Source organism: Heptranchias perlo, chromosome 21, assembly GCF_035084215.1.
Source record: "Heptranchias perlo isolate sHepPer1 chromosome 21, sHepPer1.hap1, whole genome shotgun sequence".
NCBI classification, from domain to species: domain Eukaryota; kingdom Metazoa; phylum Chordata; class Chondrichthyes; order Hexanchiformes; family Hexanchidae; genus Heptranchias; species Heptranchias perlo.
The window spans coordinates 5,013,328-5,039,903 of NC_090345.1; the positions used below are offsets into that span (position 1 = coordinate 5,013,328).

Sequence of the window (26,576 nt, forward strand, 5' to 3'; positions counted from 1 at the left end):
TTATCTTGAAGGACAAGTTTTTGCATTTGAATAATGTCTTGAAGCATTTTTGCTACGGGAACAGAACATAGGGATAAAAAAAGAGGGCGAGAGGTACCAAAAGCATGGCCGGATAGATAGGTTTCAAACACAGCTTTTGAATGAAAGAAGGAAAGACTTTATATAGCGCATTTCATGCTGTCCCAAAGTGCTTTACAGCCAATGAAGCACAGCTCAGTGACCAGAAGTTTGTGCTTATATACAGCTGCCTGCTCTCAGCACCCAGTCAGTTGGAGACAGTCAGGGGTACAAAGCTACTCAGGGGTTCTATGGTGCACTGTTGGAGGTGCCTTCTCTCAAATGAGACGTTAAACCGAGGCCTCGTCTGCCTCGGTTTAACGTCTCATTTGAGGGAAGGCGCCTCCAACAGTGCAGCGCTCCTTCTGTACTGGCACTGGGCATGTCGGACTAGATAATGTGCTCAAGTCTCTGGAGTGGGACTTGAACCCACGACCTTCTGACTCAGAGGGGAGTCACTGAGCCACAGCTGATACAGATGTCTACTATCCAACATCCAAAACAACACAGCCGACCCAATGCAACTGTGCTTTGTTGAACATCACTTCAACACCAGTTCTCTAACAGGGCTTCAGCATTGGTGATCTTGTCATACCATTTAGTGAGTAGCATCGGATGCAAGTGATGGATGTGAAATTTGTTAAGTTGCTTTCAAATGCTGCCTGTCACACGTTCATGCCTAGCAACAGCATAAGAGATACATGCAACATCCCTGCCGACGACCAGGAGGATATGGTAGCGGGTAGGTCATGATGGCGCACAACTTGCTCTTATCATTGCATCATAGCAGGTACAGAACAGGAGGAGGCCATTCAGCCCATCGTGCCTGTGCTGGCTCTTTGAAAGAGCTATCCAATTGGTCCCATTCCTAGGTGACGAAGGAGCAAAGCTCTGAAAGCTTGTGATTTCAAATAAAGCTGTTGGACTATAACCTGGTGTTGTGCGACTCCTTACATTTGAAAGTTACTATTGAATCTGCTTCCACCGCCCTTTCAGGCAGTGCATTCCTGATCATAACAAATCCCTGCATAAAAAACTTTCCTCATGTTGCTTCTGGCTCATGCTCGTATCTCATTTTTAAAAAAAGTGTGCAGTTTGAATGGAAAAAGAGGAAACAACGAACTTGTTGTGGTATGTTGTTTCTTTCTTAAAACAAAACTATATTTACCTGGCACATTAATAACCAGCTCACTCCAATCAGACCACCCTACAATACAACCGGTGCCCGGACCACCTGTGTACCAGCATCAGCTGAAGCACAAGAGGACCCAAAAATCTTCAGATGATCCGGTCTTGAGTGATGTAAAAAGTGTGCAAGGATCTTTTAGTGTCTCTCTTCCCCCCCTCTCCAAAATGGCACAAAAATAAAATCTCGTGAGAACTGAGGAAAGTTTGCCGTCCACCGTCAGAGAATTGTCTGTCACCAATCAATCTGCCGATGGATAGCATGTTTTCTGCCCAGCAACTCTTCTAAACCAGGGTAGCAAAGTTATTCCTCACAGTCCCGTTTCCTGTACTTTGTTGGCTATCCCAGTTGGAGCCTGTGCAATTGGGATCTTGCTTTGGTCCCTCTAGTTCCAAAACCAAAACCAGATTTGTGAGTGTTGGGAATAACACAAAACGTGACAAAAACCTGCAAATCTCACATCTACCTGAAGATATTAAGAGGGGTGTTTATTTATGGTCAACGCAAGAAAATCGTGATCTCGCGATGGCACCTAGTCTGCAGATATCGTGATTCGTTAGGAATATGTGGTAAAAAATGGACTTTGGTTTTAAAACGCAGCAATTTCCTCAGATTATAGAAGAGAAAAAACAAAATGAGGCAGGTTTCCCACCTGATCAGTTTCCAGAGACCCAACTCGGAACAGTACCTGTATAATGTGGGCATGGAGTGAGAGTGAGGGAGGGATTAAGGTCGGCTGTGACACCCCCTCCCCTTAGGCTTGCACATGATGAATGGCCGGTTGGACAAGGGCTCAGAGGGGAACCAGCCCCCCCACCATCCCAGGAGGAACTGTACCCCAGCAGGTTCTGGAAATTCTCCAGAACTTTCCTTGGGTGGGGGGGGCGTAATTTGGTGGGGTGGGGGGTGGGGGGGGGGGGGGGAGAGGGGAAGGGGATGGGGATGGAGTGGGAAAGAGTAGGAGTGGGGGATGGTGAGGGGAAGAGTGGGGGAAGGAGGGGATGGGGGAGTCGGGGGAAGGGTGCGGGAAGAATGGGGACGGGGAGTGGGGGTAGGGTAATTTGGTGGGGGATGGGTGATGTGGGGATATGGGGAGGGTGGGGGATGGGGTGACATGGGGGGAGGGAGATGGGGATGGGTAATTTGCTGGATGATGTGGGGATATGAGGGAGGGGTAATTTTGTGGGAGAAGTGGGGAGGATAGGGTAATTTGGTGGGTGATATGGGGATATGGGTGAGGGTAGGGAGGGGTAATTTGGCAGGTGATTTGGGGATATGGAGGAGGATGGGGAGGGGTGATTTGGTGGGTAATGTGGGGATATGGGTATGGGGGGGTGAGAGGTCATTTGGTGGGTATTGTGGGGAGGGGTAATTTGGTGGATGATGTGGGGATATGGGGTGATTTGGTGGGTATTGTGGGGATATGGGGTGATTTGGTGGGTATTGTGGGGATATGGGGTAATTTGGTGGGTATTGTGGGGATATGGGGTGATTTGGTGGGTATTGTGGGGATATGGGGTAATTTGGTGGGTATTGTGGGGATATGGGGTAATTTGGTGGGTATTGTGGGGAGGGGTAATTTGGTGGATGATGTGGGGATATGGGGTGATTTGGTGGGTATTGTGGGGATATGGGGTAATTTGGTGGGTATTGTGGGGATATGGGGGAGGGGTAATTTGATGGGTGATATGGGAAGGGATAATTTGGTGGGTGATGTGGGAATGGGGAGGGTGTAATTGGGGGGGATGTGGGGATATGGGGAAGGATGGGGGGGAAGTTTGGGGGGATATGGGGAGGATGGTGAGATAGTTTGGGCTATGGGGAGGCATAATTTGGGGGGAAATGGGGTGATATGGGGAGGGGTAATTTGGGGGGAAATGGGGGGGGTGAGGAGGGGTAATTTAGTAGGTGGTGATGTGGGGGGATGAGGAGGGGTAATTTAGTGGGTGATGTGGGGGGGGGGGGATGAGGAGGGGTAATTTGGGGGGATATGGGAGAGAAGAGGAGGGGTAATTTAGTGGGTGATGTGGGGGGGTATGAGAAGGGGTAATTTAGTGGGTGATTTGGGGGAAGGATGGAGGGTAATTTGGGGGATATGGGGTAATTTGGGGGATATGGGGTAATTTAGTGGGTGATGTGGAGATTAGGGAAGGATGGAGAGGGATAATTTGGGGGATATGGAGAGGGATGATATGGGGGGATGAGGAGGGGTAATTTAGTGGGTGATGTGGAGATTAGGGAAGGATGGAGAGGGATAATTTGGGGGATGAGGAGGGGTAATTTAGTGGGTGATGTGGAGATTAGGGAAGGGTGGAGAGGGATAATTTGGGGGATATGGAGAGGGATGATATGGGGGGGATGAGGAGATTAGGGAAGGATGGAGAGGATAATTTGGGGGATATGGAGAGGGAGAATTTGGGGGATATGGGGTAATTTAGTGGGTGATGTGGAGATTAGGGAAGGATGGAGAGGGGTAATTTGGGGGATATGGGGTAATTTAGTGGGTGATGTGGAGATTAGGGAAGGATGGAGAGGGTAATTTGGGGGATATGGGGGGGATGAGGAGATTAGGGAAGGATGGAGAGGATAATTTGGGGGATATGGGGTAATTTGGTGGGTGATGTGGAGATTAGGGAAGGATGGAGGGGGATATGGAGAGGGGTAATTTGGTGGGGGATGAGGAGGGGTAATTTAGTGGGTGGTTTGGGGGAAGGATGGAGGGTAATTTGGTGGGGGATGTGGAGATTAGGGAAGGATGGAGAGGGGTAATTTGGGGGATATGGGGTAATTTAGTGGGTGATGTGGAGATTAGGGAAGGATGGAGAGGGTAATTTGGGGGATATGGGGGGGATGAGGAGATTAGGGAAGGATGGAGAGGATAATTTGGGGGATATGGGGTAATTTGGTGGGTGATGTGGAGATTAGGGAAGGATGGAGGGGGATATGGAGAGGGGTAATTTGGTGGGGGATGAGGAGGGGTAATTTAGTGGGTGGTTTGGGGGAAGGATGGAGGGTAATTTGGTGGGGGATGTGGAGATTAGGGAAGGATGGAGAGGGTAATTTGGGGGATATGGGGGGATGAGGAGATTAGGGAAGGATGGAGAGGATAATTTGGGGGATATGGGGTAATTTGGTGGGTGATGTGGAGATTAGGGAAGGATGGAGGGGGATATGGAGAGGGGTAATTTGGTGGGGGATGAGGAGGGGTAATTTAGTGGGTGGTTTGGGGGAAGGATGGAGGGTAATTTGGTGGGGGATGTGGAGATTAGGGAAGGATGGAGAGGGTAATTTGGGGGATATGGGGGGATGAGGAGATTAGGGAAGGATGGAGAGGGATATGGAGAGGGGTAATTTGGTGGGGGATGAGGAGGGGAAATTTGGTGGGGGATGAGGATAATTTGGGGGATGAGGATAATTTGGGGGATATGGGGTAATTTGGTGGGTGATGTGGAGATTAGGGAAGGATGGAGGGGGATATGGAGAGGGGTAATTTGGTGGGGGATGAGGAGGGGTAATTTGGTGGGGGATGAGGAGGGGTAATTTGGTGGGGGATGAGGAGGGGTAATTTGGTGGGGGATGAGGAGGGGTAATTTAGTGGGTGGTTTGGGGGAAGGATGGAGGGTAATTTGGTGGGGGATGTGGAGATTAGGGAAGGATGGAGCGGGTAATTTGGGGGATGTGGAGATTAGGGAATGTGGAGATTTTTTTTACCTGAGGAAGGAGGAAGCCTCCGAAAGCTTGTGAATTTAAAATAAAATTGCTGGACTATAACTTGGTGTTGTAAAATTGTTTACAAGAGATTAGGGAAGGATGGAGAGGGTAATTTGGGGGATATGGGGGGGATGAGGAGATTAGGGAAGGATGGAGAGGGTAATTTGGGGGATATGGGGGGGATGAGGAGATTAGGGAAGGATGGAGAGGGTAATTTGGGGGATATGGGGTAATTTGGGGGATATGGAGATTAGGGAAGGATGGAGAGGGTAATTTGGGGGATATGGGGTAATTTGGGGGATATGGAGATTAGGGAAGGATGGAGAGGGTAATTTGGGGGATATGGGGTAATTTGGGGGATATGGAGATTAGGGAAGGATGGAGAGGGTAATTTGGGGGATATGGGGTAATTTGGGGGATATGGAGATTAGGGAAGGATGGAGAGGGTAATTTGGGGGATATGGGGTAATTTGGGGGATATGGAGATTAGGGAAGGATGGAGAGGGTAATTTGGGGGATATGGGGGGGATGAGGAGATTAGGGAAGGATGGAGAGGGTAATTTGGGGGATATGGGGGGATGAGGAGATTAGGGAAGGATGGAGAGGGTAATTTGGGGGATATGGAGATTAGGGAAGGATGGAGAGGGTAATTTGGGGGATATGGGGGGGATGAGGAGATTAGGGAAGGATGGAGAGGGTAATTTGGGGGATATGGGGGGGGATGAGATTAGGGAAGGATGGAGAGGGTAATTTGGGGGATATGGGGGGATGAGGAGATTAGGGAAGGATGGAGAGGGTAATTTGGGGGATATGGGGGGGATGAGGAGATTAGGGAAGGATGGAGAGGGTAATTTGGGGGATATGGAGATTAGGGAAGGATGGAGAGGGTAATTTGGGGGATATGGAGATTAGGGAAGGATGGAGAGGGTAATTTGGGGGATATGGAGATTAGGGAAGGATGGAGAGGGTAATTTGGGGGATATGGGGGGATGAGGAGATTAGGGAAGGATGGAGAGGGTAATTTGGGGGATATGGGGGGGATGAGGAGATTAGGGAAGGATGGAGAGGGTAATTTGGGGGATATGGAGATTAGGGAAGGATGGAGAGGGTAATTTGGGGGATATGGAGATTAGGGAAGGATGGAGAGGGTAATTTGGGGGATATGGAGATTAGGGAAGGATGGAGAGGGTAATTTGGGGGATATGGAGATTAGGGAAGGATGGAGAGGGTAATTTGGGGGATATGGAGATTAGGGAAGGATGGAGAGGGTAATTTGGGGGATATGGAGATTAAGGAAGGATGGAGAGGGTGATTTGGGGGATATGGAGATTAGGGAAGGATGGAGAGGGTAATTTGGGGGATATGGAGATTAGGGAAGGATGGAGAGGGTAATTTGGGGGATATGGAGATTAAGGAAGGATGGAGAGGGTGATTTGGGGGATATGGAGATTAGGGAAGGATGGAGAGGGTAATTTGGGGGATATGGAGATTAGGGAAGGATGGAGAGGGTAATTTGGGGGATATGGAGATTAAGGAAGGATGGAGAGGGTGATTTGGGGGATATGGAGATTAGGGAAGGATGGAGAGGGTAATTTGGGGGATATGGAGATTAAGGAAGGATGGAGAGGGTGATTTGGGGGATATGGAGATTAGGGAAGGATGGAGAGGGTAATTTGGGGGATATGGAGATTAGGGAAGGATGGAGAGGGTAATTTGGGGGATATGGAGATTAAGGAAGGATGGAGAGGGTGATTTGGGGGATATGGAGATTAGGGAAGGATGGAGAGGGTAATTTGGGGGATATGGAGATTAGGGAAGGATGGAGAGGGTAATTTGGGGGATATGGAGATTAGGGAAGGATGGAGAGGGTAATTTGGGGGATATGGAGATTAGGGAAGGATGGAGAGGGTAATTTGGGGGATATGGAGATTAGGGAAGGATGGAGAGGGTAATTTGGGGGATATGGAGATTAAGGAAGGATGGAGAGGGTAATTTGGGGGATATGGAGATTAGGGAAGGATGGAGAGGGTAATTTGGGGGATATGGAGATTAGGGAAGGATGGAGAGGGTAATTTGGGGGATATGGAGATTAGGGAAGGATGGAGAGGGTAATTTGGGGGATATGGAGATTAAGGAAGGATGGAGAGGGTAATTTGGGGGATATGGAGATTAGGGAAGGATGGAGAGGGTAATTTGGGGGATATGGAGATTAAGGAAGGATGGAGAGGGTAATTTGGGGGATATGGAGATTAGGGAAGGATGGAGAGGGTAATTTGGGGGATATGGAGATTAGGGAAGGATGGAGAGGGTAATTTGGGGGATATGGAGATTAGGGAAGGATGGAGAGGGTAATTTGGGGGATATGGAGATTAGGGAAGGATGGAGAGGGTAATTTGGGGGATATGGAGATTAGGGAAGGATGGAGAGGGTAATTTGGGGGATATGGAGATTAGGGAAGGATGGAGAGGGTAATTTGGGGGATATGGAGATTAGGGAAGGATGGAGAGGGTAATTTGGGGGATATGGGGTAATTTGGGAGGCTGTGGGGGAGGGGTAATGGCGGGAGTCAGGAGGTGGCGGTTGGCGCTCGGCCAATCACAAGCCCTGGATCGTGTCACGCGACCTCGTTTCGCAATTTTAACGGTCGCCCTCGCGTTTTTTTAAAAAACAAGATTCTGATCAGTGAAACAGAATTAAATTAATTTTTAATCTATTGCAGTAACTCAGAACCCAACACTTTGACCAACTCTGCTGCAATAAACACTCACTGTATCGGCGGACGGCGAGCGGCCCAGGCGACGAATAACATTCACAACCCGCTCACATTCTGCTCTCTCTCCCGAGTGTTTATTTTCCCTGTGGGTCGCACAGTAATATTTTTATATAAATAAACTGGGATTTACTTGTATTTGCAGATTGTTTGAGTTGCCGGACGCACTCGGCAGTGTGCCGCGCTGTGATTGGTTGCTCGGGCTGACCTCTGACCCCCGACCCCCGACCCGACCCCCCCCCCCCCCCAGTGTGGAGATGCTGCTGTCGGGTCGAGCCGCCCTGAGGGGCCTCCGGGGCCGGTTCGGGAGCGGCTTCAACACGGTGAGGCGGGCGGGGAGGGAAGGGAAGGTCTGGGGCCGAGAGTGGGCCCGTGGTCGTGGTGGGGGGGAAGGTCTGGGGCCGAGAGTGGGCCCGTGGTCGTGGTGGGGGGAAGGTCTGGGGCCGAGAGTGGGCCCGTGGTCGTGGTGGGGGGGAAGGTCTGGGGCCGAGAGTGGGCCCGTGGTCGTGGTGGGGGGAAGGTCTGGGGCCGAGAGTGGGCCCGTGGTCGTGGTGGGGGGAAGGTCTGGGGCCGAGAGTGGGCCCGTGGTCGTGGTGGGGGGAAGGTCTGGGGCCGAGAGTGGGCCCGTGGTCGTGGTGGGGGGAAGGTCTGGGGCCGAGAGTGGGCCCGTGGTTGGTTGGTTGGTGGGTGGGTGAGAGTGGGCGTAGAGAGCGGCTTGGGGCTCAAAATTCATCGGCTGTGAAGCGCTTTGGGACATCCTGAGGTGGTGAAATGCGGGAAAGAAATTAAAAGTATTTCTGTAGAAGGGAGGGAGGGGCGGGGTAGAGTGGGGGAAGGGTTGGACTGGGGGGGGGGGGGGAGGGAGGGGCAGAGAGGAAGAGCCGGGGTTGAGGGAGTGTGGGGGCAGAGGACACCAGGCAGAGAGAGTTCCCTGGGAGGGTGGTGCTTTGGAGCCCAGTGGGTGGGCACATGTCCCCAGTTGACCTCAGTTCAAGTTTAACCCCTTGTTGAAGGGAAGCTGTGTATTTTCCTTATGGCAAGTCACTGTCCCAGGTTCTGCTGAGGTTCCCCCACCTGGTGCCCAGTTTAGGGCAGCATTGCAAGGAGCGGGTCACTGCCTGGGGGAAATTAGAGGAGATAGAATAAAAGTATTATGAACTGAAAAGTGACGTGTGCTTGGTGTTAAGCAGTACCGACCAGCCTGTGCTTAGGTGGCTGACTTCAGCCTGGACAGGAATGGACATTTTTAACTTCAGCACTTCTAAGATGGGGAGGGGAACATAAGCCAGGGTTCTTATTCCTATCCCTATACACTATCAACCCCTGCTGGAAGTGCATGTGAGTTCGAAATTGGACTTAAGGCATCAACATGGTTGAACAATTAACATATTGTACATGTGAAGAATGGGAGCAGGATGGGACGTTAATCACTATCCTTCAGAGACAAGATGTGGAGATGCCGGTGATGGACTGGGGTTGACAATTGTAAACAATTTTACAACACCAAGTTATAGTCCAGCAATTTTATTTTAAATTCACAAGCTTTCGGAGGCTTCCTCCTTCCTCAGGTCAAGGGACAGAGACAAGGGGGAGAAAAGGTTGGGAGTGTGGAATCCGAGGCCAGTTAGCAAAATGGATTGAAAGATGGCTAGGAAACAGTGTAGGAGTTGAGAGAAATTTCTCAGACTGGCAGAAAGTGAGAAATAGTGTCCTGCAGGAATTCATTCTGGGACCATTGTTCACAATGTACAGAAATGATTTGGACTCAGAAATTGGAAGTGTGGTGTATGTATGTGGAGATCGGAACCAAAATATGGGAAGATACAAACAGACTTGCAGAGTGGGTGGATAAAATGACAAATAAAATTCAATATAGAGAAGTGAGGTTCATTTTGATAGAAGAAACTAAAATATGGTACAAGAGATCTTGGAGTGCAGATACATAAATCTACTAAAAGTAGCATCACATAAAGGGTGCAATGTACTGGGGTTCATTTCCAGAGTGCTGCAATGTCGGAGGTGCCGTCTTTCAGATGAGACAGGCTGGGGCTCTTTTCTCTGGAAAGATAGAGGTCTTTAAAATTCTGAAAGGGTTCGCTAGGAAGGACATGGAGAAACTGTTTCCACTTGTGGGTGAGTCCAGAATAAGAGGGCATAAATATAAGATAGTCACTAACAGATCAAATAAAGAATTTAGGAGATATTGCTTTACGCAGAGAGTGGTGAGAATGTGGAACTTGCTGCCACGTGAAGTGGTTGAAGCAGATAGCATTGATGTATTTATAGGGAGGCTTGACGCACACATGAGGGAGATGAGAAATGTTTTTATGCAGTGCATTACGCTGATCTAGGATGCTCTGCCTGAAAGGGCGGTGGAAGCCGATTCAATAATAACTTTCAAAAGGCAATTGGATAAATAATTGAAAAGGAAAATATGCAGGACTATGGGGAAAGAGCAGACAAGTGGGACTCTTTCAAAAGAGCTGGTACAGGCATGATGGGCCGAATGGTGCTGGAAGATTTTATGACTACAGTGATCTTACCTGATTCTGATAGGAGAGGCAGGAGTCACACCATTTGTCCATTTTTCTCCTCAGCCAAGTTATCCATGGAAACAGTGGGTGGCGAGAAGGGGACAAAGTTCTTTTGTTGCAAAAGTCTCTGCACCATCCGGTGCAGCCTCTGTACCCAATGTTGCCACTGACCGAATTGTGGGGAAATGGATGATTGTGTGCAGTGGGATGGTTGTAGGGGCCGTGGTCCTTGGGGGAGTAACCAGGTGAGTGAAAGTCTTCTGTGGCATTTTCTCATTCTAAGACCTTACCCCAGTGGCCTTGATTCATGCATGAGCCAAGCACTGAGTGCTCGACTGTGGGAACATCATAGTGAGGCTAATAGTAGTGCACCTAATATTACCCCAGCTTAAGGCCAGGTAATTCAGCACAAATCAGAGATGGACTTCGGATTCTTCCTAACTCGTTATTAATTTGGGCAGTGCATTCACTCACCGAGCCATCAGGCATTCAGATTTGAAGAAAATAAATTGCTGCAATTCTTTTTTCTGTTGCTGCTTTTCCTATTCTAACCAATGTGGAAAATTATTCTTGTTCGTTTGCCATTGAGCTGTGGTGGTCTCGTACAATACGAACGTATGAACAACGACGGAAAGGAAAAAAACACTCTGGTCCATCCAGCCTGTCTTACACAATTGTGATATCTTTTGTATTACAATATATACGCTCCCCACCCCACCAGAAACCATGTGAACTGGAGCCCCGACAGATGAGCAGTAATGTGTCGGACATCTGGCACATCATTTGTGGCTGAGGAGTGTCCTCAGTGGCAGATCTTTCCAACGGCTGAGAAGCTGAACCAGTTGCTCTGGGCCCTGTTGGGCAGCAGAGTCCCTGTCAGTTGGCCTCAGTGCCTTCTCTGCCAGGGAGGGGAAATCGGCCAGGGTTCCCGTCTCTGACTGCTACTCAAGTGACGAGCTGCTGGAAATGTATGGATGTCTAGGCCTGTACTGGTGAAGAATGGACAGTCAGGCAGAGCACCTGACAACAATACCCAGCCAAGGCACCAGACTCAGGAGAGTGGACTGGGGCTGAACAGAGAGAGGATTATGGCTGATGAAAGCACAATAAGGGCAATTCTAGTGGGGGGTGATTCAGCCCCACCAGGCTGAGGGAGCTGAACAATGCGGCTGCCACAATTTCAGTAGTGAGTGAAATTTTCATAATGTGTGTCCTTGAATGGAGTAATTTGAGGTGAGGAAGAGTATATTGATTTTAAATATGGTTATTTTCCTATTATGCCAATTAAAGCTAGCGGCAGCACTGTTTGAGGAGGGAGCGGTGATTGTACATTTGCCGAGCGTGAGTACTGTAAGACTTTCCTTCCTTTCCGCAGACTGACAGAGTCTGGCTTATCGATGGTGAACTGGAACCTGATAAAGGAGATGAAACCCCCGAGCACTCGGGCAGAGTGGGAGGCTGAGTTTCAGAAGTACCAGCAATTCCCAGAATTCAAGATGTAAGTTACCCTGGCAGCATTTCCTGACCCCCGGGCCTGTTTGTGTGCAGCGCAGTTTAGATAAACACGAAAGGCCCCTCCGCTTTAACCACAGCCTCCGCAACGCTCCCCTCCTCCACCTGTGTAACATTTGACTTCCCCACAGCTGTCATACATGTAGCCACTCTGAGTGACATTGTGGGCTGTTGTTTTTTTTTTGCCATGGCATCATTGCCTTCTGGGATCTGGGTTGAGACGGTGCAACATTCTGGTCACAGAGCAAAAAGAACATGTTCTGACCCACTGCAGCAGTGATTAGGTTGTCTTTCAGAAAGATGACTGCAGGACGCCACTCTTCTAAGAACATAAGAAATAGGAGCAGGAGTAGGCCACGTGGCCCCTCGAGCCTGCTCCGCCATTCAATAAGATCATGGCTGATCTTCGACCTCAACTCCACTTTTTCGCCCGATCCCCATATCCCTTGATTCCTCTAGAGTCCAAAAATCTATCAATCTCAGCCTTGAATATATTCAATGACTCAGCGTCCACAGCCCTCTGGGGTAGAGAATTCCAAAGATTCACAACCCTCTGAGTGAAGAAATTCCCCCTCATCTCAGTATTAAAAGGCCGACCCCTTATCCTGCGACTATGTCCCCTAGTTCTAGACTCTCTAGCCAGGGCTAACAATCTCTCAGCATCTACCCTGTCAAGCCCCCTCAGAATCCTCTATGTTTCAATGAGATCACCTCTCATTCTTCTAAACTCCAGAGAGTATAGGCCCATTCTACTCAACCTCTCTTCATAGGACAACCCTCTCATTCCAGGAATTAATCTAGTGAACCTTCGCTGCACCGCCTCTAAGGCAAGTATATCCTTCCATAGATAAGGAGACCAAAACTGTACTCAGTACTCCAGGTGAGGTCTCGCTACAGCCCTGTACAATTGTAGTAAGACTTCCCTACTTTTATACTCCAATCCTCTTGCAATAAAGGCCAACATGCCAATTACTTTCCTAATTGCTTGCTGTACCTACATACTAACTTTTTGTGTTTCTTGTACGAGGACACCCAAGTCTCTCCGAACACCAACATTTAATAGTTTCTCACCATTTAAAAAATATTCTGTTTTTCTATTCTTCCTACCAAAGTGAATAACCTCACATTTCCCCACATTACACTGCATCTGCCACCTTCTTGCCCACTCACTTAATCTGTCCGTATCCCTTTGCAGACTCTGTGTCCTCCTCACAGCTTACTTTCCCACCTAGCTTTGTATCGTCAGCAAACTTGGATACATTACATTCAGTCCCTTCATTCAAGTCATTAATATGGATTGTAAATAGCTGAGGCCCAAGCACCATTCCTTGCGGTACCCCATTAGTTACAGCCTGCTAACCTGAGAATGACCCGTTTATCCCTACTCTCTGTTTTCTGTCCTTTAACCAATCCTCTATCGGGGCTAATATATTACCCCCAACCCCATGAGCCCTTATCTTGAGTAACAACCTTTTATGTGGCACCTTATCAAATGCCTTTTGAAAATCCAAATATACGACATCCACTGGTTCCTCTTTATTTACCCTGCTAGTTACATCTTCAAAAAACTAAAGATAGGTTTGTCAAACACGATTTCCCTTTCATAAAACCATGTTGACTCTGCCTAATTATGTTATGATTTTCTAGGTGTTCTGTTACCACTTCCTTAATAATGGATTCTAGCATTTTCCCGACGACCGATGTCAGGCCTGTAGCTCCTTGTTTTCTCTCTCTCTCCCTCCCTTCTTGAACAGCGGGGTAATATTTGCTACCTTCCAGTCCACTGGGACCGTTCCAGAATCTAGAGAATTTTGGAAGATCATAACCAATGCATCCACTATCTCTGCAGCTACCTCTTTTAGAACCCGAGGACGTAGGCCATCAGGTCCAGGGGATTTGTCGGCTTTTAGTCCCATTAGTTTGTCCAGTACTTTTTCTCTCGTGATATTAATTGTTTTAAGTTCCTTACTCTCATTTACTCCTTGGTTCCCCACTATTTTTGGTATACTTTTTGTGTCTTCTACTGTGAAGACAGATACAGAATATTTGTTTAACCCATCTGCCATTTCCTGATTTCCCCATTATAATTTCTCCTGTCTCAGCCTCTAAGGGACCAATGTTTACTTTTGCTACACTCTTCCTTTTCATATATTTGTAGAAGATCTTATCCCTTTTTATATTTCTCTCTAGTTTACTTTCATATTCTATTTTCTCCCTTTTTATCAATTTTTTAGTCGTCCTTTGTTGGTTACTAAAACTCTCCCAATCCCCAGGCTTATTACTCTTCTTGGCAACATTATAGGCCTCTTCTTTCAATCTAATACTCTCCTTAACTTCTTTAGTTAGCCATGGATGGATCACTTCCCGTGGAGCTTTTATTTCTCAGTGGAATGTATATTTGTTGAAATATTTCTTTAAATGTTTGCCATTGCTTTTCAACTGTCAAACCCTTTAATTTAATTTCCCAATCTACCTTTGACAACTCGCCCCTCATACCTATGTAATTGGCTTTATTTAAGTTTAAGACACTAGTTCCTGACTTAAGTACAGTACTATCAAACTCAATGTGAAATTCTATCATATTATGATCACTCTTCCCCAGAGTATCCTTTACTGAGCAATTACTAATTAACCCTATCTCATTACACAATACAAGATCTAAAATAGCCTGTTCCCTGGTTGGTTCTATGATGTATTGCTCTAGGAAACTGTCTCGAATGCATTCCATGAACTCGTCCTCCAAACTACCTTTGCCATTTTGATTTGCCCAATCTACATGAAGATTAAAGTCCCCCATGATTACTGCATTTCCTTTGTTACAAGCTCCGATTATTTCTTGATTAATACTCTGTCCAACGGTATTGCTACCATTAGGGGGCTTATAAACTACTCCCATCAGTATTTTCTGCACCTTGTTATTTCTTATTTCCACTTATGTTGATTCTACTTCCTGTTCTTCCGAGCCAAGATCCTTTCTCACCACTGTTCTTATCTCATCCTTTATTATTAGGGCTACTCCCCCTCCTTTTCCATTCTGCCTGTCTTTTCTAAATGTCATGAACCCTGAAATATTTAGTTCCCAACTTGGTTATTTTGCAACCATGGCTATTTGGTCAAACCCATTTATCTCTATTTGTGCAATTAATTCATCTATCTTGTTACAAATGCTCTGTGCATTCAGATAAAGAGCCTTTAATTTTGACTCTTTACCATTTTTTCCTGCTTTGACCTTGGGGTCAAAGCAGGAAAAAATGTTGTTGCACTATTATTGATAAACTCTGTCCCTTCCTTCCTGGCTTACCTTTACCCAAATCACTACACTCTTCTATTGTCTTAACGTTTCTCATTAGATTTCTAAATGTCCCCTCACCTGACCCCTCCCCCACTTTTCTAAAATCTCTTAGTATTTACATAATTAATATGTCGGCAGGAGTTAGTTTACTTAGTAACTTCTGTTCTCGTTCATTGCAGAAGGGGAAAATTATATTGCAACTGGATAAAAGGTTGCATAAATAATTAGTCACCAATAAATCCGATTTGGAATTCAGGAGGGAGAAAGTAATAGAAGGTTATGCTGATAGGGGTGGGAGGAGGCTCGTGAGGAGCATAAACACCGGCATAGACCTGTTGGGCCGAATGTCCTGTTTCTGTGCAGTACATTCCATGTAAAATACTGATTTCACACAGGGATCCTTGCAGATGCTAGATAGAGGAGGCTTTCACCCCATCAGCCTCGGCTGGATTTGAAATGAGGACCCAGAGGTGTAAATGCGTAACTCTCAACCCAAAGAAACCCTCCGCTGTTCAAAATACGTAGAAGCTGAATGTTTAACTCTGGTCCCATGTTCTTCTTCCCTCTACCTCCACCCCCCGATCTCCTTTCAACATGACCTTTATTATGGAGCTTGACCCTTCACCTCCGTTTCTTAATAACAAAACAAAATGTTTCTATGAGGCTAACAAAATATTAAGAGGGGAAGGGATTGGGATTCTGTATGGGTTCTGTGTTTGTGAAGCAGTAGTTACTAATGCCTGTTCAATCTAAGGTCTGAGAGCACTAGTCTGTGGGTCCTCATCCTTCACAGGGTCTGTTTTCCTTCCCTCAGCTTAAATCATGACATGACTCTGAACGAGTTCAAGTTCATCTGGCACATGGAATATTCCCACCGGATGTGGGGTCGAGCGGTGGGGTTGACCTACATCCTGCCCGCTGTCTACTTCTGGGGGAAAGGCTGGCTTTCGAGAAGCGTGAAGCTGCGGGTCGTGGGCCTCTGCGGTTTGGTGTGCTTCCAGGTGGGTGGAGGACAGGACTGCGACTGACCACACGCTGGGAACCGGGAGACTAATTACCACCGCGAGAGATTTAAAAGGACAGCCGGGAATGCTGGAAATCAGCGAGAGGTTGGCGTTTTAGGTTGTGGAGACCGATGAAGGGTCTGACCCGAAATGTTAACCATGCTGTGATCTTAACCCAGTGTGTCGGTCTGTATTTCGGAATGGTTGAATTCCCTTTTCTGCCCTTGTGCATTTGGCCCCCTGTGCTGGTAAGTGCACTGCCCAGTCACCCATACAGTACAGGAAAGTCCCAGGTTCGATTTCTAGTCTGCACTGAGATAGCTGATCTCAAACTGGTGGGGTGGGGGGTGCTACAACGGGCACCAACTGGTAAACTAAAGTTAGGAAAGGGAAAATTAGCCAGGTTCCTCCTTCTGATTTTCATCCAGGACCCCCTTGCTGGAAATGTGTACGCACATTTGAGGGGCCAAATAGCTTCTTTTATGCTCTTGTGTTAAATGAAAACTAATAATTCCACAGACAGCCAAGGAACAGAGATGGATGAGTTGGCCAAGACAGACCCTCCTGAACATGGAATTTGGGAGCTAGGAGTTCCTGCGGCTTTAGCTAACCAGTTGCTTTTGAATCCCTGTTTCAATGATGGCTGGAACTGTAAGCACAGCACCATTTGAAGAAGAGCAGGGAGTTCCCCCGATGACCTGACCCCAACATTCTTCCCCAACACCACTAAAAACAGCTGAACTGGTCATTCATCTGGTTGCTGTTTGTGGATTATTGCGGGTGAAGAATACTCCTTGTTTGCTGCACTCCAAATATAATTCATGGTGTGAAGGACTTTACAACGTTTCAACAGTCGCTATAAATGCAAGTGTTTTTAATGTAGGATTGTCAATATTACCAAGTCCAGGCAAGGCATAGAATATGGGCGGGACAGGATAGGGGCAGCATGGAGGCACAGGCCAAATGGATAAGGGCAGGAGGTGAGAGACCGTGGTTTGAGTTCTCGTGTTTGATTTGCAGCTTGTTGAAAGTTTATTTGAAACTTTAAAAACATCGTAAGACAAGTGGGGAGCAAATAAATGTGTGAGGGGTTTTTTTAAGTAAAAAGAATGTTGTGTCCTGCCTACATTTTGGAAACTTGGGAAAGCACAGAAAAAATTCCAAACTGTCCAATCCAAACAGAACGATGTGAACCCAAGGGGAAAAATGGATTCATTTGACACATGAATGAGCCCCTACACAGTGCAGACAACGAGAAAAACTGCTAGAAATCTGAAATAAGGACAGAAAGTGTTGGAACTGTACAGCAGGTCGTTCAGCATCTGAACAGAAAATATACACGATAACCTTTGTCAGAACTCTGTTCTCCACCCGCAACATTACCCTCTCCTTTCTCCCTATGAATGTTACCAGACCTGCTGTGTATCTCCAGCATCTTTTTGTTTCTAGTCTATTAAAATGTCTTTACCTTCATTGTCCACTGGTGTTTCTTGGAATTATCGCCTGACTTTTGTGTCTCCTCAGGGTTTGCTGGGCTGGTACATGGTGAAGAGCGGTTTGGAGGAGAAGAAAGATTCACACGACATTCCCCGGGTCAGCCAGTATCGTCTAGCTGCGCACCTTGGATCCGCACTCGTGCTGTACTGTGCCAGCCTGTGGACTGGCCTGTCCCTGCTCCTCCCCCCAAACAAGGTACCGCTGCTCACCCTCCTCCAGGGTCATTTATTTTAAAGTTACAATTTAAAAATGAAAAAGGTCAAGGACGATGCTTGTTGGTGTTTTAGAGCAGGTGCACTGAGCCAAGGATCGGCACAGAGTGATCATGAAAGCTGCACTGGTGGTTCAGTGGGCAGGTGCACTCCTTAACGTGGCACTGGGTCTGCCCCGCCCCCCTAGGCGAGTGTCCAGGTTAGATACAGAGTAAAGCTTCCTCTACACTGTCCCATCAAACACTCCCAGGGCAGGTACAGCACAAATTAGATGCAAAGTAAAGCTCCCTCTACACTGTCCCATCAAACACTCCCAGGGCAGGTACAGCACAAATTAGATGCAAAGTAAAGCTCCCTCTACACTGTCCCATCAAACACTCCCAGGGCAGGTACAGCACAAATTAGATGCAAAGTAAAGCTCCCTCTACACTGTCCTGTCAATGTGCCTCGGTCCCAATCTGAGAAGAGCGGCCCCTATTTCACCGTGTGACATTTCTACTTCCCGGGCTGTGATCATGGCCTCTCCGAGTGAGGCTGCACATCAGTGCTGAATTATGGAGGGAGTTTAGATGTCTGGATTTAAGCAAAAGGTTTGCTGCCGGGTGCGCGTAAGTTCTCAATCATAGAATGGTCACAGTACAGAAGGAGGCTATTCAGCCCATCGAGCCCATGCCAGCTCTTTGTAAGAGCCAACCAGTTAGTCCCTGTCCCCGTAGCCCTGCAAATTTTTTCCCTTCAAATATTTATCCAATTCCTTTTTGAAAGCCATGATTGAATCTGCTTCCGCAGTTGAAATAAACTTACGTTACTGTTAATTGAAATTCTTTTTAAACGTAGATGCCCAATACCCGTCAGACGATGCTGTTGAGACGATTTGCTCGTGGGACCGGGGCCCTTGTGTTTGTTACTGCTCTGTCAGGTAAAGGGCTATCTTAAATAAGGAGACCAAAACTGCACACAGTATTCTAGATGTGGTCTCACCAATGCCCTGTACAACTGTAGCAAAACATCTCTACTTTTATATTCCATTCCCCTTGCAATAAATGACAACATTCCATTTGCCTTCCTAATCATTTGCTGTACCTGCATACTAACTTTTTGTGATTCATGTACTAGGACACCCAGATCCCTCTGTACCGAGTTCTGCAATCTCTCTCCATTTAAATAATATACTGCTTTTCTATTCCTCCTGCCAAAGTGGACAAGTTCACATTTTCCCACATTATACTCCATCTGCCAAATTTTTGCCCACTCACTTAATCTATCTATATCCCTTTGCAGACTCCTTATGTCCTCTTCACAACTTATTTTCCTACCTACCTTCGTCACATCAGCAAATTTAGCCACCATACATTGGGTCCCTTCATCCAAGTCATTGATATAGATTGTAAATAGTTGAGGTCTCAGCACTGATCCCCGTGGCACTCCACTCGTTGCATTTTGCCAACCTGAAAAACACTTGGCACGAATGTTACAGCCCAATCATGCTGTCGGCTGCTCCATTATTGGCAGAGTTGTGAATGGAACTCTATGCTAGAATTGTCAGCAAACAGCCCTAGTCCCGATCTTATGATGGAGGGGAGGTCATTGATGTAGTTGCTTGGGCTGAGGACACTTCCCTGAGGCGCTCCTGCAGTGATATCCTGGGGCTATAACAATTGGCTGCCCAACAATCATGACCATCTTCCTTTGTGTCCAGTATGGCTTCAGCCACGGGAGGGGTTTCCCGTTGACTCCCGTTTACCTTAGTTTTGCCATAGAGTCGAGGACAATTACTCGCACATCTCCTCTCTCCTGTTTTGACACGATCGCTACTTTGTTAATTTTGATTGTGTTGAAATAGTGCAGAGGGAATGAAACCCTGAGTATATTGGGAGCCTTGTCTTTTGAGACCATACGTATTATACAGCAGGACTTGATTGTTGTAGTTTGATTAATTACGTTTTCAATCTTTCTGTAGGTGCTTTTGTTGCTGGGCTGGATGCTGGGCTTGTGTATAACTCCTTCCCCAAGATGGGAGAACGTTGGGTGCCTGATGACCTTTTAGCCTTTTCCCCAGCTCTCAGGAACTTCTTTGAGAACCCAACCACTGTTCAGTTCGACCACAGAATCCTGGTAACTATTTTCAAACTGAAGTCTAAACTTGGTACCAAACTCTTCCATTATTGATTCCCTCCAACCTAATTGAATTGTGGAATTATTACAAGGCAAATTAGGTCCAAGTAGGGCAGCATGAACTGACACCTAAAGTAATCGCCTAACCTCAGGCTCTGCGGGTAACTGATGGTCTCCTGCTCTTTTCCTGGTCTGTGCTGAGTTAGCTGGTCTCACTTGGGCTGGCAGGAGAGGACACTAGAATTGATCTCTTGGCTAAGGAGAGAGGGTTCTCGCTCCCGATCCTTGTCCAGTGACCTCTTGTGGACAAGATCGGCTCGACAATGATGCTCTCTGCGGGTTTCAACCAAAAGGACTTTTCTTAAAATAATAGTTGCAATTCTGACTCTCTGCTAACTACACATGCATGCTCCCCTCACTGTACAAGTGTCCTCTGTTGCTGTTAGTGCTCTGTAATGTGTCTTGAAATATAGACAGGATGGATGGAGACAATAGAAGCTCCAGCATAGTCTGAGCAATGCAGCAGGAGCTCCACAATATAGAAAGTGCACAATTATCATACATCTTGCAGTCCAGGGCGCAGGTCATAAGGTACGGTGTGATCTACACCACACATTTTTCAGCTATTAACCCCCATCCTTTTTTTTTCCCCCTCTTTCTCCAGCCTCCTCCTTCCAGTGATTGTAAGGGAGCCCAGTCAACCTCGGGGACCTTGTGTAAAAGTGCATTTATTTGTTAGCGAGCTTAGTGTCGGAATATTGCACCTGACTCCACACATGCATATCCCAGCAGAGGTTCATTGGACAGTGACGAGGAGCAGGAACCCTTGCTGATTTTCTCGCCCTCTGACAGGTTCACACCCCAAAACGTTAGCCTGCCTTTCCTCTTCAGTCACTCACAGTCCTGCTGCTGTTTGTATTTCCGATTTTGATCTGAAAATATTTACTGGTGATTGTTTTAATCCGTCCCTGGGCTTCGGATGGACAATTCTTCCATCTCCGGCTCTGCTCCTTTTCTAATTGTGTAATTATCGATGTGTTGTCAGGGTGTTGCCTCGGTGACTGCAGTGACCATCCTCTACGCCCTTTCTCGCAGGATGTCGATGCCACGGAGGACTAAGGTGGCAATATCGTCTCTGCTGGCCGTGGTTTACATGCAGGTAATGGGGACAGTAGTGGTCTTTAGAATTAACTTTTTAACTCAATCTTGGGGTGTGGGCATCGCTGGCGAGGCAGGTATTTATTGCACGTCCCTGGTCGCCCTGATTCGATACAACTGAGTGTCTTGCTAGACCACATTAGAGGGCAGTTAAGAGCCAACCACGTTGGAATGGGGACTGGAGTCACATGTAGGCCCAGACCAGGTAAGGACAGCAGGTTTCCTTCCCTAGAGGACATTAGTGAACCAGTTGGTTTTTATGACAATCCGACAGCTTCACAGTCACTTTTACCGAGACCAGATTTTTATTTCTGGATTCTTTCAACTGAATTCAAATTCTCAAACTGTGCAAGTGGGATTTGAACCCATGTTCTCTGGATTACTGGTCCAGTAACATCACCACTACACCACCGTACCCCGTTAACGCGCTAGGAATGGGGACGCTGGGAGAGTTGAGAAGGACTGAGCCCCTCGGTGTAGGTACAGGTTGAGCCGGTTCTCCACAGACCAGCACTTGTGATTCTCAAAAGTATGTAGCCTGCATGTGGAAATCCCGAGGTAGCACCAAAGGAATTATTAAACAATGCATAATATGGTTAGAAGTGGCGATTCAGGAATGGCTCTGGAACTGTCTTTAACGTGGAACTGGGCTACTGGGATCACCATTTCCATCCCTGGTCTTTGCTCTTAGCTGATTTCCCCATGAGCAGCGATTCGGGGCCACAATTAACCTCTGCACCCTTGGGTTAGGAGGGGAATTGGTAAGAATTTCCACACCTCACTCTGCAGTGAGCCGCAGCCTGGACTCTGAGCATGTGTGGGCATCAGGTGGGGACCAGCTCGAGCTTAGCTCTCAGGCCGTTCAGGCAGAAATCACCAGGTACAGGGTGGGGGGTGGGGGGGGGGGAATGTAACAAATGGTGGATGATGAGTGTGGGTTTGCATTCTGAAATCACATTGCTTTTCTTTCTCATAACTGATGTAAACTCTGTATCTTTCTGGTCCTGTTTAGGCTGGGCTGGGTATCAGCACCCTGCTGCTCTACGTCCCCACTCCTCTGGCAGCCACTCATCAGTCAGGATCCCTGGTGTTGCTCAGCTTGGCCCTCTGGTTGGTCCATGAGCTCCGCAGGCTCCCAAAGTGAAGCGAGAGGGGAGCTGAGCCTGTTCCCTTTCAGCACACGACAGCCTCCAGCCATCCCAGCTCAGGATCCAAAGGAAATTCCTACTCCAGCATTATGCACTTAGATTTCTACAAAGTTTGTTTTCAATGCAAACAGCGATGATTGAATGAATTTACTCTGCACTTGATTATGGGGAGAGGGGTTGGTACCTGAGTGAGATCTTTATATACACTCAGCATTGGTCTGATTTTGGGACTGGTCCTTGTACTCTGGTTTCTCACAGATGGATGTTACTGCATTACTCCTTCAGATGCCCTGCCTTTTAGGTGGGAGGAGAGAGAGATAGAAAACATTTAAATATGACTTAATGCTGTATATTCTTTTGTGTTTGAAACTGTTGACACCTGCGCATGTACCACATGGTTAGACCAGAAATGCTGTGGATCTAAGTTGCTGATGTTGGTTTTGACACTGGTAATGTTACAGTTTCTATCTGTTGATGTTACTGGGCTTTATTCAGTGCATTGCACCAACACACTACAAGCACAATCACGAACCAATATGCTTTAATATTGATGCTATTAATCCATCCCTTCACATTGCTCCCACTGCCCTCACCACCAGTACCCAGTCTGTACCCACCAGTGACAGGCCTGTACCCATTAATACCTAGTCTGCCCCCACAGGTGACTGGCCTTCCCCCACCAGTACTACACCCTATCTTTATGCAACCAAAAATCATCTCCAGACACAGCCCAGCTTTTGTACTGTTGGGTGTTTTGCAGTTCAAATGGCTGCAAGAGGAAAATATCACATCACATTTTACTGAAACCCAACAATAATTAAAGGACTAATTAACCAGAACAAGACCAATTATACAAATGGTACTTTTAGACATTTCCTGTGTATTGTGATTTACTTAATATTTCAAAAGCAATATTGTTTTAAATTAAATCTTTTTTTACAAAATATGTTCTCAAGTAACAGTGTTCTTTGGTTTACACTTATTCTGGGGCCTGTCTTTGTTTGGATTTCTCTTGTCTAACAGAACCAACCCCTCAGTATTTACTCTGTCCTAACCCTGCAAAATCTTCAAGACCTCTATCAGCTCTCCCCCTTAACCTTCTCAGCTCCAATGAAACACACCCTAACTTTCCGACTCATTTTGTCATAACTGTGACCCCCCTCCCCCAAATGCCTGGTAACATCCCAGTGTTTCTGCGCTGCACCTTTCCCATTGCTTTTATACCCTTCCTATAATAGGGTGCCTAAAACTGTACGCAATACTCCAACCGATATCCCCACCATCTCAGAAGCCAGTCTTCAGCCAATTTGATTCACTCCACGTGATCTCAAGAAATGGCTGGGTGCACTGGATACAGCAAAGGCTATAGGCCCCGACAACATCCCGGCTGTAGTGCTGAAGACTTGTGCTCCAGAACTGCGCCGCTAGCCAAACTGTTCCAGTACAGCTACAACATTTGGCATCTACCAGACAATGTGGAAAATTGCCCAGGTATGTCCTGTCCACAAAAAGCAGGACAAATCCAATCCGGCCAATTACTGCCCCATCAGTCTACTCTCAATCATCAGCATAGTGATGGAAGATGTCGTCGACAGTGCTATCAAGCGGCACTTACCAATAACCTGCTCGCTGATGCTCAGTTTGGGTTCCGCCAGGACCACTCGGCTCCAGACCTCATTACAGCCTTGGTCCAAACGTGGACAAAAGAGCTGAATTCCAGAGGTGAGGTGAGAGTGACTGCCCTTGACATCAAGGCAGCATTTGACCAAGTGTGGCACCAAGGAGCCCTAGTAAAATTGAAGTCAATGGGAATCAGGGGGCAAACTCTCCAGTGGCTGGAGTCATACCTGGCACAAAGGAAGATGGTAGTGGTTGTTGGAGGCCAATCATCTCAGCCCCAGGACATTGCTACAGGAGTTCGTAGGCCCAACCATCTTCAGCTGCTTCATCAATGACCTTCCCTCCATCATTAGGTCAGAAATGGGGACGTTCGCTGATGATTGCACAGTGTTCAGTTCCATTCGCAACCCCTCAAATAATGAAGCAGTCTGAGCCCGCATACAGCAAGACCTGGATGACATCCAGCCTTGGGCTGATAAATGGCAAGTAACATTCGCGCCAGAAAAGTGCCAGGCAATGACCATCTCCAACAAGAGAGAGTCTAACCACCTCCCCTTGACATTCAATGGCATTACCATTGCCGAATTCCCCCACCATCAACATCCCGGGGGTCACCATTGACCAGAAACTTAACTGGACCAGCCATATAAATACTGTGGTTACAAGAGCAGGTCAGAGGCTGGGTATTCCGTGGCGAGTGACTCACCTCCTGACTCCCCAAAGCCTTTCCACCATCTAAAAGGCACAAGTCAGGAGTGTGATGGAATACTCTCCACTTGCCTGGATGAGTGCAGCTCCAACAATACTCAAGAAGCTCGACACCATCCAGGACAAAGCAGCCCGCTTGATTGGCACCTCATCCACCACCCTAAACATTCACTCCCTTCACCACCGGCGCACTGTGGCTGCAGTGTGTACCATCCACAGGATGCACTGCAGCAACTTGCCAAGGCTTCTTCGACAGCACCTCCCAAACCTGCGGCCTCTACCACCTAGAAGGACAAGAGCAGCAGTCACATGGGAACAACACCACCTGCACATTCCCCACAAAGTCACACAACATCCCAACTTGGAAATATATCACCGTTCATCATCGCTGGGTCAAAATCCTGGAACTCCTTTCCTAACAGCACTGTGGGAGAACCTTCACCACACGGACTGCAGGGGTTCAAGAAGGCGGCTCACCACCACCTTCTCGAGGGCAATTAGGGATGGGCAATAAATGCCGGCCTCGCCAGCGACGCCCACATCCCATGAACGAATTTTTTTTTAAAACTAAGGTCTTGTACGAGTTCAGCATTATCTGCCTGTTTTTGTGTTCTGTGCTTTTAGGTACAAAACCAAGGATTCTGTTTGCCTTTTTATCCACTGCCACCTTTAATGACCCGTGTACCTGTCAGTCAAGCTCCCTTAGCTCCTCCACTCCATTCCAAACAAATTCTGACAAAACATAGTCTCTATCATATATCCAATTCAATCCATTCACTTCATTATTTCACTTAAGTCTTTTTTTATAAAAGTAGTTGTTTCTTCCATTATTATTATTTTTGTTCTCTGGATGTGAGTCGCTGACAAGGCCGCCATTTATTGCCCATCCCTCATTGCCCTGAGTTTGATATGACTGAGTGTCTTGCCAGGCCGCTTCAGAGGGCAGTTAAGAGTCAATCACGTTGGTGTGGGACTGGAGTCACATATAGGCCCAGACTGGGTAAAGACGGCAGGTTTCCTTCCCTAAAGGTCTTTAGTGAACCAGTTGGGTTTTTTTGACAATCTGACAGCTTCACAGTCACTTTTACTGATACCAGCTTTTTATTTCCAGATTTATTTTTAAAACTCAACTGAAATTCTCAAACTACCCTGATGGGATTTGAACTTGTGTTCTCTGGGTTATTAGCTCAGGCGTCTGGAGTACTGGTCCAGTAGCATAATCACTACGTGACTACTCAACAACAGTAGAGATTCTGTGCATTACACACATTGGATTGTAAAATGGATCAAGATCATTAGATTCATACCACATGCCATATTTTAAGCAACTCAAAGTTTAGAAGCTGCCATTATCTCAGAATGCGGTGTTTCCATGTATTTTGCCACAGTAGCAAAGGTGGTGCTATAATCGAGGTTCCCTCTGCTCACGGACGAGAATCCCACTTGTGCCTCACCCTACTTTTATCTACATTACTAGCTATTGCAGAGTTACAAAACTATTCAGTTTGTGCACCAGTTCTGGTTGTAATTACACCATTTATTTTCAAATGAGACAGGATAGAGAGAACGATTCTATAATAACACGGGAGAAAGTCATTCACAATAAATGTGGTTGTGGAAAGACAGGGCGGGGGAGGAAATTGATACGCAGCTGGGAGAATTGTACGCACTGGATCTTCTCAAATGGAAATAAAACTTGATGAAACTAAGGTAAGGTAAAGTGTGAACCTTCTGGTGCCCTGCATTATGAATCCTGGCCCTGCATGTAGGTTTTTTACGCTTTTACACTCTTGTTCGAGCACAAAGCCAGCAAGAGATTTTAATTATTTTACTAAAAGCGAAAACTTTATTAAATCAGCAACGCAACGGGAATTTGTGTTGAGTTCTGTTCTCAGAATTAAAACTTTTTTTAAAAATGCTGAATGGACTGAATTGTTGTGAGTTGAAAGTTGTCTGATTTAGCCTTGCTAGTCTTTGTCGTTCCAAAGTTTACCTGCGGGCTGTTGAACCTGGCAGACCATATCAGATCATAACAGACCATATTAGGTAAAG

General features: G+C 46.9%; 2 protein-coding genes across 4 annotated transcripts in view; one reads left to right on the forward strand and one right to left on the reverse strand.

Moving 5' to 3' along the window:
* Positions 1 to 7,937, reverse strand: part of cutc (cutC copper transporter homolog (E. coli)) — a 31,579-nt gene extending 23,642 nt beyond the window's left edge. For both annotated transcript variants that reach the window (XM_068002007.1, XM_068002009.1), the window contains exon 1: positions 7,723 to 7,937. The gene's annotated coding sequence lies outside the window, so the exon portion shown is untranslated. The remainder of the gene's footprint in view (positions 1 to 7,722) is intronic.
* Positions 7,938 to 7,940: 3 nt separating this feature from the next.
* Positions 7,941 to 23,140, forward strand: cox15 (cytochrome c oxidase assembly homolog 15 (yeast)). Of its 2 annotated transcripts, XM_068002005.1 has the most exons (9): positions 7,941 to 8,047; positions 10,322 to 10,503; positions 11,634 to 11,756; positions 15,877 to 16,063; positions 17,591 to 17,758; positions 18,613 to 18,694; positions 19,736 to 19,890; positions 20,936 to 21,049; positions 22,061 to 23,140. In XM_068002005.1, the coding sequence occupies exons 1-9, from the start codon at positions 7,982 to 7,984 to the stop codon at positions 22,190 to 22,192; spliced, it is 1,209 nt and encodes a 402-aa protein (XP_067858106.1). In that variant the 5' UTR covers positions 7,941 to 7,981; the 3' UTR covers positions 22,193 to 23,140. The 2 variants fall into 2 exon arrangements, with proteins under 2 accessions (XP_067858106.1, XP_067858107.1); XM_068002006.1 differs by lacking the exon at positions 10,322 to 10,503 and having other exon boundaries at positions 7,963 to 8,047.
* The last annotated feature ends 3,436 nt before the right edge of the window (positions 23,141 to 26,576 follow it).

What these genes read in the sequence shown, in the direction of transcription:
- cox15 (XM_068002005.1), top strand. Translation starts at nt 7,982, where the DNA reads ATGCTGCTGTCGGGTCGAGCCGCCCTGAGGGGCCTCCGGGGCCGGTTC. An exon ending in TGCTCCTCCCCCCAAACAAG is followed by an intron (nt 17,759 to 18,612) that starts GTACCGCTGCTC and finishes TTTTAAACGTAG; the next exon opens with ATGCCCAATACCCGTCAGAC. An exon ending in AGTTCGACCACAGAATCCTG is followed by an intron (nt 19,891 to 20,935) that starts GTAACTATTTTC and finishes ATGTGTTGTCAG; the next exon opens with GGTGTTGCCTCGGTGACTGC.